This window comes from Chenopodium quinoa, unplaced genomic scaffold, assembly GCF_001683475.1.
Source record: "Chenopodium quinoa cultivar QQ74 unplaced genomic scaffold, ASM168347v1, whole genome shotgun sequence".
Taxonomy (NCBI): Eukaryota; Viridiplantae; Streptophyta; class Magnoliopsida; order Caryophyllales; family Amaranthaceae; genus Chenopodium; species Chenopodium quinoa.
Window position 1 is genome coordinate 7220 of NW_018744991.1, and position 14781 is coordinate 22000.

The window sequence follows — 14781 nt, forward strand, 5'->3', positions numbered from 1 at the left end:
GGATACGCATGGACCTACGTGCCCTACAAATTGCTGAAAGGTTCAAATCATTATCAATAATTAGAACAAAATTTTGAATGTGATAGCTTACCAAAGGTGTACCTAGCAAGCATTAACTGTATTTACTTGCAACTTGGTCATGATTCGTTGGAAATAGATCAATTTTTCCAATTAATAAATAATAATTCACCATGCATATTACTTCATACTTGTCCAACAAAATAAAAACAATTTTCCATCTTCATTAAACTTCAAAGGAAAGGTCTACATTTTAGTGCACACACTTTAATTGAGGGGCCGAGGTTATTACATGACGGTATTTGGTCTTAAGAAGTGTACGTCTTTAATGGCGGTTGCTTGGTGTAACTCTTAAGATTTATGATCTATTGTCCATTACGAGCTTTAATTTGGGAGGTTTTTCTTATTCTTTTGAATAATTCCATATCCTAACTTCCAAATTTAGGCAAAATTGACCTAAGATGTCCGGGTCTAGTAGAGAAATATGTTTACTAATCATATAATTAAAAGAACTATGAGTGTACACAATGGAAAACCGATCCAACTATTACAAAAGTAGATAGACATGAAAAACTTATTAAAAAAAATAAAATGTTTACTTACTTAAAATGAGATATATGTATGTTTGTGTTTTATGTAATATGCATTTTCAATAAGCCTAAGGAATTACAGTATATAGTTTAATTACATTATTTATTATTATATGAATCTTAATTAGTTTGGAACCATCTATTTGACTCCTTATCAATAATTGAGCCCTTAAGTAAAACTCCCCAAAAAAAAAAAGAATGTTCTTCCTTTTCTTTTTCTTTGCATGGCTTAATTTGAAACTATAATTGAGGATCTGATTGCAATAGAGAAATCTGAAGTGCAAAGCAAATCAGAATCATTTACATACCTTAAAATGCGCCAAAACATTAAAAATGTACAAGTGCTGTAAGAAAGAACGCAATTACTCAAATTTATCGTGGCAATACGCAACTTATAAAGTTAAATACAAATGCTATCAAAAAAATGTGACCCCAAGTTGTTAGGATCTATGATTCTAGTCTCACCACCATTGGTCAATTATGACATATTTCTTGGAAGTAATTATTATGCTTGATTTTAATGAAACATGCATGGTGTTGTCTTCGAGTAATCTTATCTATACGGAGTAATATACTTCCCTAGCTTTACAATTTTTTGCTAAGAAAAAAATATATACTACAAAGGGAGTGATTCTTACATGCAACAGGGAGTACTTAAAGACATACAGGTGCATTATTTATGTGTAGTTTCTGTTCAATTAATATTTTTTTTTGCTTATTTTTTATGAAAATTTTAAATGAACAAAAAAAAAAATATATAGATAATAATGAGCAAAAATTTATCCTTGAGTGTACCTTTCTTTATGTGCACTTGGGTGCATAAAAACCTATTTCCACTTATTAGATTTAGGAAACTTTTGTATAAGTATATAAGAGTAGAATCTATCCAAAAGTTCATTTTTCCCCTAGCTAGTTGGGCTATCATCAAAATATGGAGCCATACTTCCAAACATGTATCCTAGTCATTTTCTCTTTCATCATCGTGTTTCTATGTTGTTTGGAGCATGCTTGGATTGAGGGTATAAATGGAGATGATGTTAAAAATTGGATTATTTGTTATGTATTATACTCTTTTGCTTTCATATTGGATTTGTCTTAGCATGCTTGTTGTAGTATGTCAATTATACATAAATTAATTAATACATTAATTATTTCATAATTATTATGTTGTACTTGTATTTGTTTTGTTGTGCTTATTATTTAGACATAATACTTGAATATAGTATAGAGCTTGTTGTTAATAATTATAAGCCATTAATCTCATTATCTATCTCCCCCACCCCCACCAAAACCAAAAAAAAAAAAAAAAAAAAAAAAAAAAAAAAAAAAAATTATTATCTATAATCAAGGATGACAGAGAGTGAGGGATCGAGGATAGCTCAAGTGGTTAGAGCTTTCTTCCCGAATCCGAGGAATTGGGATCGATTCTCATCATCCGCCCTTGTTTCTTGGCTCTCTAAACAACAACAACAACAACAAAAAAAAAAAAAAAAAAGAAAGTCAAGGATGACAAAGAATTTGAGTCACATCTATGTCATTTAACCTTTTTTACAAAAGAAGATAAACTATGCACTAAATTTCAACATCAAAAACACTTCAATTCATCTTAATTGCTTCTCATGTCACAAGCCAAAGTGGGATCATAAATGGAGAACGCCAAGTCAAGTGGGGCCCACAACATAGGTTTGTAAATTGTGAAGTTCATGAGTTTTTCCTCCTTTTACCTTTGATGATCACGTGTTTCCTGTAGTGGGAAAAGTATGTTTGTTTACACAAGAAGAAGCAACCAATTATGAGCTAGAAGAGTGAATTGAAGGGTAGTTTTCCACTTAAATGATGATGAATTGAATTGAATTGAATTGAATTGAATGGGTTAAATATGACTTAAACTTTGTGTTTGTTGTAACCGTGAAGGTAACACAAACTCTTATGTTATGTTTAAAGAAAGTTAATATAATGGGTGGATATATAGTGGATACCCCCCACACTTCACTAGTGAATTCACAGTTGATAAGAAGGTGCCTTTTATTTCATTTGTCACTTTATTTTGGGTACTTATTAATTATGATGTGCCAAATGTTGTTCTATCTTGTATTGTCAATTTGTGGATCATTCAGGATTGTTGTCATTCATCTCATTATTAACATATAACTATATAAGTGTGTAATGAATTGGAAGCTTTGATCTTATCATAGTACACTAATGGTAGTAGATTTGGCAAAACTGATAATTGATCTAAAGTTATTCTGTAAAATTGTACTTGAAAATGCATGTCTTTCATTTTGCTAAATTTAGTTAAAATAGATTTATTTAAATTAAAAGTAAAATGTATTCGGCACATTCTATGTAGACATGCATTGTTGCATGTTGCCAGAGGAAGGGTGCTACATATCTAAAAATCTTGGATCCACCATGTTAACTAAGGAAACTTTGAAAGACATTCTAATTGTAAATTTGTAACTGAGTGTTTATGTTGGAGAATATAGACAAATAATGTTTTCAAGTGTAACATTTCTTACCATTTGTAGGTCTAGAGCTAGAATTACAAAGATGAGGAGAGGTAGTAGCCAGATAATATAGACATATAGTTGCATTTATAGTCCCTTTTTGAGGATATGTTGGTGCAATACGAGTCACAGTGAGAGTTCATAATATAATCCTCATGGTATGTTGGAATTCTTGGAAACGACAAAATTGTGGCTCCTCATGTTTAATAATGTATCAATATACCCCGTATAGTATTATTATGTATTACATTATCATATACCTAATTGATAGAATATAAAACATATTCTTGGGTCTCAACTATTAGATTAAACTTTTAGTTGAGTTGGTCCTTTAACATAGTATCAGAGTCAGCGTGACAAAAAGGTTATGGGTACGAATCTCATCCACCTCCCACTTTTAAGTGGAATATTAAGCACAGGGTATAAGGAGGGTCATGCTGCATCCACATTTCAAGCCCCAACGGGCTCTTGTGTGAGAGGGCGTGATAGGTATAAAATATATTCATGCGCCTCAACCATCAGTTTAAGCTTTTAGTTGTGTTAGTCCTCTAACACTAATTTTTATAGAAATGATTTTAAAATAAAGTATCACGAGTATTAGATATGTAGATTGAGCCTTGTGTGCTCAGTCCATAATTTTCTTTGTAATGGTCACATGTGTATTCTCAAATGAAGGGGAAAGAAAATTTGTGTTAGACAACAAAATAGCACACATATTGGAAACAAGTATTGCATGAAGTTGGCTTTCATATGTCTAGATGTTTCTAACAATGCGTATGAGTGAGGGTAATTTAACATGTGTCGGAATAACTTGTGTCAAATATTAGCTTAAGTGATAATCAGACCTACCCTAATTAAGGAGAGGTGTTACACGTGAGTACTTAATTAGTTGGGAAAATTATGGGGGGAATGCACCTGAATATATCAATTAATAGTTTTTAAGATGTGCATTAATATTTCGTGACAATCGGTTCCACCCTAATAAAGGATTAGGGTGGTACACCTTGTGTAATATAAATAAATATTCTCTATCAAATGTTATATTCGGGTATTTAAATATATATTAGAAGAAAGTCGTAATCACACACCTAGACTTCTAAAATTTCATCTTAATCCAATTGATAGTAGCCTAGTAGGTATAGTCGTTTACTACTTATATGTTAATACTCGTTTGATGTGAAGTAATAGAAACCAATCGTTGGATCAACCTGGTGATCACGACTTCCCTTACTAGTACTAGCTCTAAGGCTATGTTCTTTTGAACTTATTTTCAGTTCACTTCAACTTAGTTCATTTTTCTATTTTTATTTAGTTTAACTCAATTAGCTCAAAAGAAGAAGGCTTAAATAAGTCAACTAGGCAAGTGGATCAATTGTTACCATTTTTTTTTTCTTTTTTTGGTTATATCTGTCTAACTACCAACTGTCAAGGAGTACTTGAATGCAAGATTAAAAATAAATTTTAAAAATACAGGCTAATTCTTTGGATTGTAACATTCATCTTGCATGTGTAAGGACAGATTTAAATATTTAATACATTAGGACTTTTGCAGCGTTGCAGATGATTCAACCTCATTGTAATCGTTATTCTTCCTTTGTTCCTTACAGATTGTCTTATTTGACTTTATACTATTTTAAGACACGTCTTTAAACATAAGTATATCCTATTTTGTATGCATAAAAAATTTGACATTCTAAATGATATTGAAATGAGTTAACAAGATTCGACTGAATTATATTATTTTTTTCCTCTATATAGATTACTGAGAGTTGATGGTCTTGACCTACAAAGTTGCAATAGGACAATTTTGAGGGGCAAAAAGAGAATTAATTTTTAAGAGAAATCTCGCTACCGTGTATGTACTAGAAAGCTTTATAAGTTGTCTATTACACACAGCATATACTTTTACTATAATGGACTGAATATTGTTCGTGAATTGTGACTCATTCTCTGATGAAACCAACTCGTGCATTCTCTGATGTAAATTGGGGAAGAGGGATGGCATATTTTTAAAGAGCATGCATTTCAATAAAAACGATTGTATCTTTGGTGTGTACAGAGCCATTATAATCACTATATAGTGATGTAAATGAGATTCGATGTATTCATTAGGTGGTGTTGTAAACCACATTCGAACATTTGACCTTAAATCCTTATGTTTTGTGTTTGATTCCTCAAAACTTTGCCATGGTTACAATTATAATGAAATGTTTAGAAATTAGAACCATAGATGTCCATATCATTTGTTGTTATGTGTTTGTTCAAAATTAAGCCCAATGCCCGAAAAAGCTGAACTAATACGGAGTAATATACTCTTGATATTGTGTTAAATTTAGCCCAACCGTACTGGGTTTGAGTGGGGGTGTGTAAATTTGTTCAAATCTAATTTCAAAGTTTTCAAATATACTAAAATAAATAACGTTACTACTATCAGTTCTATTTTTTGGTGCTTAAAGAGCCACAAAGGCGGGTGATGAAAATCAATTCTAGGATCTCCTAGAATTGGGGAGGAAAACTTTAACCATTTTTGAGCTATCCCTCACTCTCTACTACTATCATTTCCGTGTTTTTAGTTAATATGTTATGCTAATAAATTGAAAAGTTGATATGTTGAAAACATAATCTATTAATGTAGCTTATTAAGTAAAACATAATCTATTCCAGTTAAATAACAGAATACTTCGTATAGCTTGGCCTCAGAAGTTTAAGACTGTTAGACTTACTATACTGAATAGGGAGGTTTAAGTACTTCGTATTTCATAGATTATTAGAGCTGTGTTGATGTATATGGTAGGCGGTAGCTGATCCAAGGCCATGCTACAACAGCTTTGTTATACACGCATGCTTTCGAAGCTTTCACAGCAGAGTGCAGGGGGCTAGATGGAGGTATACGTTGCAGTGTTGCACAAAGGTTAAAAATGTGGGTGTAGCATATGTCGTAGCCAACCAGCGCCTGGGGATTGCTATTGAGATACAGGAACTCGGCATTGTGTATTTTGTGTTGTTTCATTTGCCTTGACATACAAGGCGTTTAGTGTTCATCATGTTTTAGCAATGGGTTTGCATTACTAAGCAAGCACATTAGCAAATCTAATAAAATTTCTGCATGTTAATCAAGTGAACTCAGGGACAATGCGAATAATTTTTTTCCCAAATTACAAGTACAGGAATACAACAATTACAACATCCGACAGATCCTGTTGCTAGCAAGCTCTTAGAAGCTATGAATGTACATCGTGCCATGCACGAGCAGAATACAATGATTGAAACAGGTAGAAGTCACTCTACACCTACAGGATTAGATTCATACCAAGCATATGCAGAATATAATCCATCATAATCTCCTGTTTTCCTGGTGTTGATGAATTGACACCATCCTTTTATCTCTTACAGGGTTGTAGTGAGTTGCTTTCAAATACAAGCTTTGTCGCTTCACAAAGATGTGTTTCTAGAGTTATTCCAATTATTTCCAGCAATTTACAGCCGATGTTACTGGGGGAGTTTTTTTTTTGTTACAAATACAGGTACCTACATGACTACATGAACACTTACATCTCATGCCGCACTTGATAAATACTTCAGACCAGACCAGAAATAGATTTAGACCCTTCATAATTGTCTGGTCCAACCCTTAGATGTGACCATCTGTGATCCTTGTCCACGAGGCGAAGCAACATAGGTTGCAGCTGTCATCATGTTTTAGCTGTCTATCTTTCTCTCCGCCACCATTCTAAAACTTCACCCTGCAACATATGTTCAAGAAAACTAATTAATTATATGCAAGTGCAATCTTGAGCAAGAGCAACCACAGATTTTAGCATTAGCCAGAATCATAGAGTGAGATCTAAACAATACGGAGTATTAGTATTTCATCTGAACAAAAAGACAGCTTTCACTGGACTCCAGTGAGCAAATTATACCATCATATCAACAAAATATCTATCTATAGGACCGATAAAGTTAAGAATAGGCACATGAAAAAGGAAAAAAAAAAAATCATACATAAACTTTATAAGAAGTTTTAGGGGATTTTGGCACTGATCGAACTTTTGGTAGATTGAAGTTGAACATGAAAAAAAAGAACATCATTTTCTTGGGGATATATCAAAACTTTCCATGTCACATAAATCAAATTTATAGCATTTTTGCCGTAAAATAACATAATAAACAGTAAAGAGATGAATATTTACCAAAGCATCGATTCAAAAAGTGAGAACAAAAGGAGGGGCATCTTTTCTGGGTCCTGCAACAGTACGATAAACATAAACTTTACTAGCTTGAAAGTCATTGTTGACTTCGTCATCCATTATGACCTCAACATTCAACCTAGGCATTTCCTTTGCCAACAGCCTACAGGCATTCATTGTGACATTGCAAGCCGACATCCAAAGAGATCTCATAGATTCATACTTCTCCAACCCTGAAAGAAGAGCATTATTACCAAAGGGGCAATCCCTTATTTCAAGCCGTCTCAGCTTAGGACAACCAGCTAGAACACATTGCATAGCCAAGTCACTACTTCCAGCAAAAGCCACAGAAAGTGTCTCCAAGTTCTTGGCATATTTGCCAATATATTCAAATGTTAAATCAGTCAATAAACCGGACAGTGCAAGTCTTCTGAGCTTCTTACATGATTTTACCACCGAACCAAAAGCCTCATCCATAGATTCATCAGTCAAGTGGTCGGGTTCACCTGGATTCATTATACAGAGGCGGAAATGAGTAAAATCGGGGCAGTTTTTCACAATCGTTGCTACAGCGGCATTTGTCATCTGCCGACAAAAGTAGAGAACGTAGTGGAGCTTAGGGCATCCATAAGACACTGCAACAAAACCAGATTCTGTTACCCCGTAGACTACGTCAGCATCAAATGGGTTTGCAGGGAATACCCTGAGTTCCTCAAGCAAAGGGCAGCTGGACCCAACAGCTTCCAGACCTTTATCACCAACAGTGTCCAGTACCTAAAACAAAAGGATGGCAATTTTTAGAACCTAAGTACATGCAGCAAGATCAATACCAGTTCAATGTCTATACTTTAATCAGAAAAGGCATTGAGAAACTTTATATAAAAGACAAACAGTAAATATTGTTTGGATATGTAAAAGCTATCACAGAATCTTGTGAGAAAATAAATATATCTAAGAAGAGGCATAATCATAAATTACTACGGATTAGCAAGTACAGTATAGTATTATATGGCTGAATCTACAAACTTAAATTCAATCTTTACAGGATTGCAAACCTAGTCATCACTCATTTACCACACTAATTAATACTTGGTTCAGACTCAGATGTACACTATTAACAATAAGCCATTAAATCAAAAAAATTATTCCACAAATGGTTAAAGCTTCTTTCTAATGCATTTTGAACTCTGGCAATAATCTCAACTCTGCCTCGTAAAATATTAACATCTTGTATTTTTAATGTTTTCTATACTAGAAGCTTAAAAAATATAAAAAAATATAAAAAAAACTATTCATGTTTAATTTTGCCAACTATAATGGCATACATATAGCAAGTATAATCAACATTCAGTCACTTTTATGCGACCATTAGTTTCATTACACTGGTATTCGATCATTTATCAAACCAATCAAATCGCAAATGTGGACATCAATGATGAAAGGCAATCCATATGACATAAGTGCATCAAAAACAATACTTTTCACAGCTTTAGAAGAACCGAGTTCATTTAAATTTAGGAGTAAATCAAGCAATGCATCCAATAAACAAAACAATGAGGAGATCATTCGAGCAAATTTATTTTGAAAAGAGCGGCTGATTTGATTGTTAATCTGTGCAAGTATTAAACATCTTGTCTCACGTTAGAAAAAGGATTTAGATGCCTACCCAAAGCCGTCGGAGATTTGGACAGTTACCAAGAAGCTGAGCAAGATCATCACATTGTAAAGGTACATCGCTCAAATTCAAAAATGTTACTCCTGAGCAAGCAGGATAGAGAATAGGCAGATAGAGTGGATTAGCTTCATATAAACCAGAGATAGTTTGAAGACTGTGATAGTTGTTAAACACGCTCTCGAGACTAGAATACTGAGCTGGCTGGAGCTCCTGTGAGAAGGCACCTGTGCCTAGCTGTGTCAACCGAGGAGCATGAGTAAGCAACCTCAATAGCTGCTCCAGGTTCACATATCGGTTCACCTTTAAGACTTTTAAAGATTTACACCTAGCTATTAGTCTCTCAAGGGACGGAAAGCAGATTTCTGAATGAAGATTGGAGAAATTTAGAATTTCCAATGAAGTAAAGTTTTCAGGAAAGCAACTCAACCAACAGCCACTGCGGTCATCAATTCCATTTTCCTGAATGTCGAGCTCAACTAAGTTCCTGGAAAAATAAAAACGTTACAATTTGATTAAAATGCTATGCCATGCTGAATTTTAGAAAGACAGCTGAGGAGTACACACTTGAGCAGACAAGGTGAAAATTTATACTACAAATCAAAACTGAGGGAAAAATATATACATAAAAAAAAAAAAAAAAAAAAAAAAAAAAAAAAAGCATGAAACTCTGAAAGCCAAACACCCTAGGCAACTAATATTTGCAGCAATTCATCCACAGGAGTATAGGACTATGGAGTAGTCTTGTGGCCCTAGTCGATGCCGTAAACACAATAAAAGATGGAAAATATAGAGCACACAGGCACTCAAATAAGGGACAACAGGCCACATATTTGGTAATGTTATCAGGATTCAGGACTATCACTACAAAGTCCTCTAATGAGAAGCTGAAATGGCTAGGTGTAAGACATTTTTCAATCAAGAATCAACAATCAAATGCTAACAAGAATAAATAGGAACATTAGGTTTCACATGTCAGGAATTTTTCATTTCTGCTTTCTTGTAGAGTTTTATACATAAGCTAGGTGAAGTGCCAAAAGAGCACATAATGGAATTAGAGCTTCAAAAGAAATAAAAACCATAAAGTTGCCAGAGTTATGGTCCAAAGGAGAAGACATCAATCACATCATAATCATCAATGTATAATAACACACAAGCTTGAGTACCACAATGTTTGTTAACAGACTAAGATGGAAATTGTTCCTACTTTAATTGTAAATTTTCTCGGCCATTTACACAACCATTAGGCCTTGATTTGCGCTTCCATTTCAGAAGCATGTGAAGACCAACCATTGCACTACAACGTAAATAAGTTATACATTATTACTTAATTAATTGGTTGCCATCAACTCGTTTAAAACGTGTATTGAGATATAGCCCCAAATACAAGCTTTAAAAGGCCACTATATTAAAGGCAAAATTATGAGCTACCGACAATACAGTGAAAGAATATTTGGGAAATCCCGACGTATGACCAAATTATATAGGGTGTAATAATCAACCACACAACATACTTTTAAGTTTTAACCTTAATTTGATATCTACTATGTAAGGTATGTTGAATTCTTGCTATTGGAGCAATATCAAAGATAAGATTAGCCCACAGAAAGGGCACTTAAATCCCAATTCTAAACAGTGTATACATTGTCGAGAAATTGATCTTAATTTCATTCAATACTCATTACGTAAAGTTCACAATCTTTAGTTGATCATTAGGTAGGCATGAAACAAGCAAACATAAGCCATAAACAGTCACTAAGCTACAGAAGAAAGGGGGGATTTTTTTCTGAAAATTGTACCTTTTTTTTTATCTTTTATGGGGGGTGGAGGAGAATGAGTAAGGAAGAAAGCTAAGCCCTTAATTTGATGGCCTGATAACATGTGGTTTTAATGGCTCTTGCTAACAATATTAATGAGGACAATGACATTAAAAGCGACAACTGATTATCACTAATTAAGGCAAATGTCATATCAACCAATGTAGGGAACAGAATTGAAAAGGATCCAAACATCTTTAGCTCACCAATAATGTCAGTCCGTATACAGCACAATACCATTGAAAGCAAAAGATAAACACTCAATCCCTTTCCATTTGTGTACCTAATACGACCTCATGAGAATACAAGAATTCGCGTCAACTACAAACCCGACCACGTAACAACACTCCGGATATGAAATTTTCTTCCAACATTTTATACATAAACAAGATTCAGGCCTGAACAACAGATATATACCAAAAAGCTGATATCTTTCACAAATATATACACCAATTCAAGACCCGGATCTCTAATTTATCAATCATTTGAACCATACAATCAATTAACCAAAAAATCAAACAAAACCCACAAAATATCAAAACCAAACATTTCTCAAATAACATGAAAATGTATAACAAAAGGGCAGTAAAAATCATAAAAAAAAAAATGGTAAAAATTAAATTAAAATTTACATACTTGCAGTGAGTGGCAAGAGCAGCAAGCCCATCAGTACTGAACCCATCACAACTTAGAAGAGAAATCCTCTTAAAATTAGGGAAAGACAAAGCCAAAAACTCCAAACTTTCATCACTAAGACACATCCTCTTCAACCTTAATTCCTCCAAAAAAGGGTAAGCTTTTGCAAAGCAAAGAAGCCATGGATGAATATCAGCCCCCCAATTTTCAGGCACCAAATTAAAATCTGAAAATCTGGGTTTTCCTTTCAAGATTACACTCTTAATTTTTGGGAATCTTCTAGCAACAATTTCAGGTGTTACAGAATAACAATTCCCAATAAAAACATGGGTTCTGCTCCACCTCTCAGCATTATACCAATCTTTGCAAACTAATGAAACTGAACTTCTGTCTTTGAGAGATTCTAACATACCCAGAACTTTTTCCAGCACTTCATCTGGGAAAGATGAGATTTTTGGGGGCAAATTTGATGGGTCTTTGCTCTTTTTAACACCCATCTATGAAATTATTGAAAAACCCACAAATTTTTTTTGAAAAAAAAATTGGAAATTTATCACAAAATTGATTGTTTTTTTTTTATTTATTTATTTTTTTGCAAATCTGATGGGGTTTTGCTTTTTTTTTTTTTTTTTTTTCAATCCATTTCAGAAATTATTAAAAAAAACCAACAAATAAAAATGCTTTAAAAATTGAGGGAAAAGGGAAATTAAAAAAAGAAAAACAACCCAATTGGATAAATTTCAAGGAAGAAAACCAACTGGGAGGAGGAGAGAGAAAAAAGGCTAATAATGAAAAAAGAGGAAAATGCCCAAAACCATATCAATAATCAATATAAAATAGCAGGAAATTAAAAAAGGTGATGGACCTACAATGAGGAGAGGAAGAAGCAGTAGTTGTACCTAGCGACTAAGTGCTTTATACTTGGGCGTTGAAAAAAAAATCACAACAAAAATGATTTATATAGAGTGCATTCACCTCAATAAGGGTATGTTAAAACTCGGATTAGTTGGAATTTAATTGGCTCTAGATTATTGAGTGAGACACCCTCGATAACAAACAAAATCGGAATGGAGGTAGAAGGAGAGACATGTAGAATTGTGAGGAGACGAGCAATTTTAAAAGGGGAGAGAAAAAAAAGGAGAGGATGAGAATTGATTTATATAGTAGCAAAAGGAACCCAATATGAAGGTGGTGATTAATGACGTAAGAGAGAGAAAAAGAAGGTTAATGGAAGCTGAGATCTGCCACATCAGAATCAATCTATGTGTGAATTTGGAGAATTAAAATAAGAAAATGAAATTGGGTTAACTTTTAATTGAATCTTTGAAGCATTCCAAGAGCCCAAAAGAAACCAAAAGGAATGGGAGTGATTGTGGATTCCTCATTTTCAATCACTAATTGGCGTATAATAGCAAAAAAGTAAAAATATGGATTAAAATTTATTTAATTATATTTTAATGTGGGAATTAATTATAGTTGTGTTTAAATGTGCAAGTATTACTATTAGTGGTGATTTTAGTGTATTCTAACTTTAACAAATTATTCAAGGGGTCATTCACTCATTTGGGTAACACTTTTGAAGAAAGTTTATGAAACTAGTTGTTGCTGATTTGTTGCGTGGTATCGAGACAACTAGGTAAGCAAAGTTTAAATTGTGTAAACTCCGAACTTTTATAACTTTTAAAAAGTTTTGATATTTCATTTCTTAATTAATAATCACTCTTTGTGTTATTTATTACGGTATTTTAATTATGACACTATCCTGTATTGATGGTGCCTCGTAGAACTGAGAGTTTTCTAGGCATAAGTAGTGATGGCCGCTTGTAGAATAGGAGACCTTAAGTCCATAACCCTAAATCAATAGGGAAAAACAAATGGGCAGTGAACTAATAAGGAAATGACATGAGTAGAGGATGGAAGTTCAAGAAAGATTTTACCCTGTTTTTTTATTAAAAAAAAATACTCATTATTAATTGTAATTTATATTTGTAATTTGTAAGACATCAGACATCATTTTATGTTCTTTTTTAGTTAGTACTGACATGAGGTACTAAATTGTGTTTAAATAATATTATTTTTTACGAGTTAATACAAATAGAAGGTACTGAAGTTTACAAAAAGTTGCAATTTGGGTACTAAACTTTGACATGTTGCAAATAAGGTACTCAACAAGTCACCGACATTAAACTTTTACGGTAGTTACCTGTTTCTACTGGTTTCACATATTAACCAAAAAAGGAAAACAATGAGTATAACTATATAAGCCATCATACAAGAAAACAATGGACTGACAGAAAAAGAAGTAATTAATTTATTTCAAGCACAAATTAATTGTGTAAATAAAATAAAAATAGATAAAAAAATAAAAACTCAAAATTGCAATTATCTCCATTAAAGATACAGATAAAGGTTATATACACCTGATGTTCTTCAAGACCTCGAGCTTGTTCTTCAAGATCACCTGCGTTCTCACCTCCCCCTCTCTCTTCTTCTAGAGGTATAAGTGGAATAACTCTTGGCGCATAACACCTATGGAGTATTTGGTTTGAAACAAATAGGATGGCTAAATTGTATTGTAAATATTATAACATGAGTATAAAGTACTATCAAATAGATAAATAGTACCATTAAATGTTGTAGTGGTAGCGGTGTCCACCGTGCAGGCTGTGCGAGTTGGGTTAGGGTTAGGTGGGTTGCGGGTTGGGGTTTCATGACACACGACACGACCCATGTAGGGTAGGGTGGGCCAGGTCGTGTGTTGGGTCAGAGAAATTGGACACACCAGGGTTGGGTTTGTGGGTTAGACGGGTTGTGGGTGGGTCGAGCTGGGTTTGCGGGTTAGACGGGTCGTGGGTGGGTCGATCTAGATTCGTGGGTTAGGTGGGTTGGAGGGTGGGTCGAGATGGGTCGAAGGGTGGGTCAAGCTGGATTTGTGGGTTGGGTGGATTAGGGTCGGGTGGGTTCGTGGGTTTGGGTTAAGATGGGTACGTGGGATAGGGTCGGGTGGGCAAAATGGCTAAATGGGTTGTGTTGGTCAAATAAATATACAAGTTTGTTTTTTTAATAGTTTTGAACTTTTATTTTGAAATAATTTTTGCACATATTTATGTTTAAGGTTGTTTAATTTTTACAAAATTAACAATTTGATAGCTAAAAGATTTTTCAAATCTTCAGTTTTGACACCGGGGTCAAGTGCAGCAGCAATTCCATAAATAATTGAGAATTCAATAAAATAAGTATGCCATTTACGTTTCATGCTATCAAAAACGATACGAAGTCCATCAATTTTCATATGCTCTTCAATGGTGTGAACAACTTTAACACACTCCAATATGACTAAATGAATGTTAGACT

At 33.7% G+C, this 14781-nt stretch overlaps 1 protein-coding gene across 1 annotated transcript; it reads right to left on the reverse strand.

Moving 5' to 3' along the window:
* Window positions 1-6196: 6196 nt before the first annotated feature.
* LOC110706796 (protein TRANSPORT INHIBITOR RESPONSE 1-like) lies at window positions 6197-12679 on the reverse strand. Its single transcript, XM_021884746.1, has 4 exons — window positions 11428-12679; window positions 8969-9461; window positions 7306-8076; window positions 6197-6858 (listed from the first exon to the last, which is right to left on the reverse strand). The coding sequence occupies exons 1-3, from the start codon at window positions 11922-11924 to the stop codon at window positions 7318-7320; spliced, it is 1749 nt and encodes a 582-aa protein (XP_021740438.1). The 5' UTR covers window positions 11925-12679; the 3' UTR covers window positions 6197-6858; window positions 7306-7317.
* Window positions 12680-14781: the final 2102 nt, after the last annotated feature.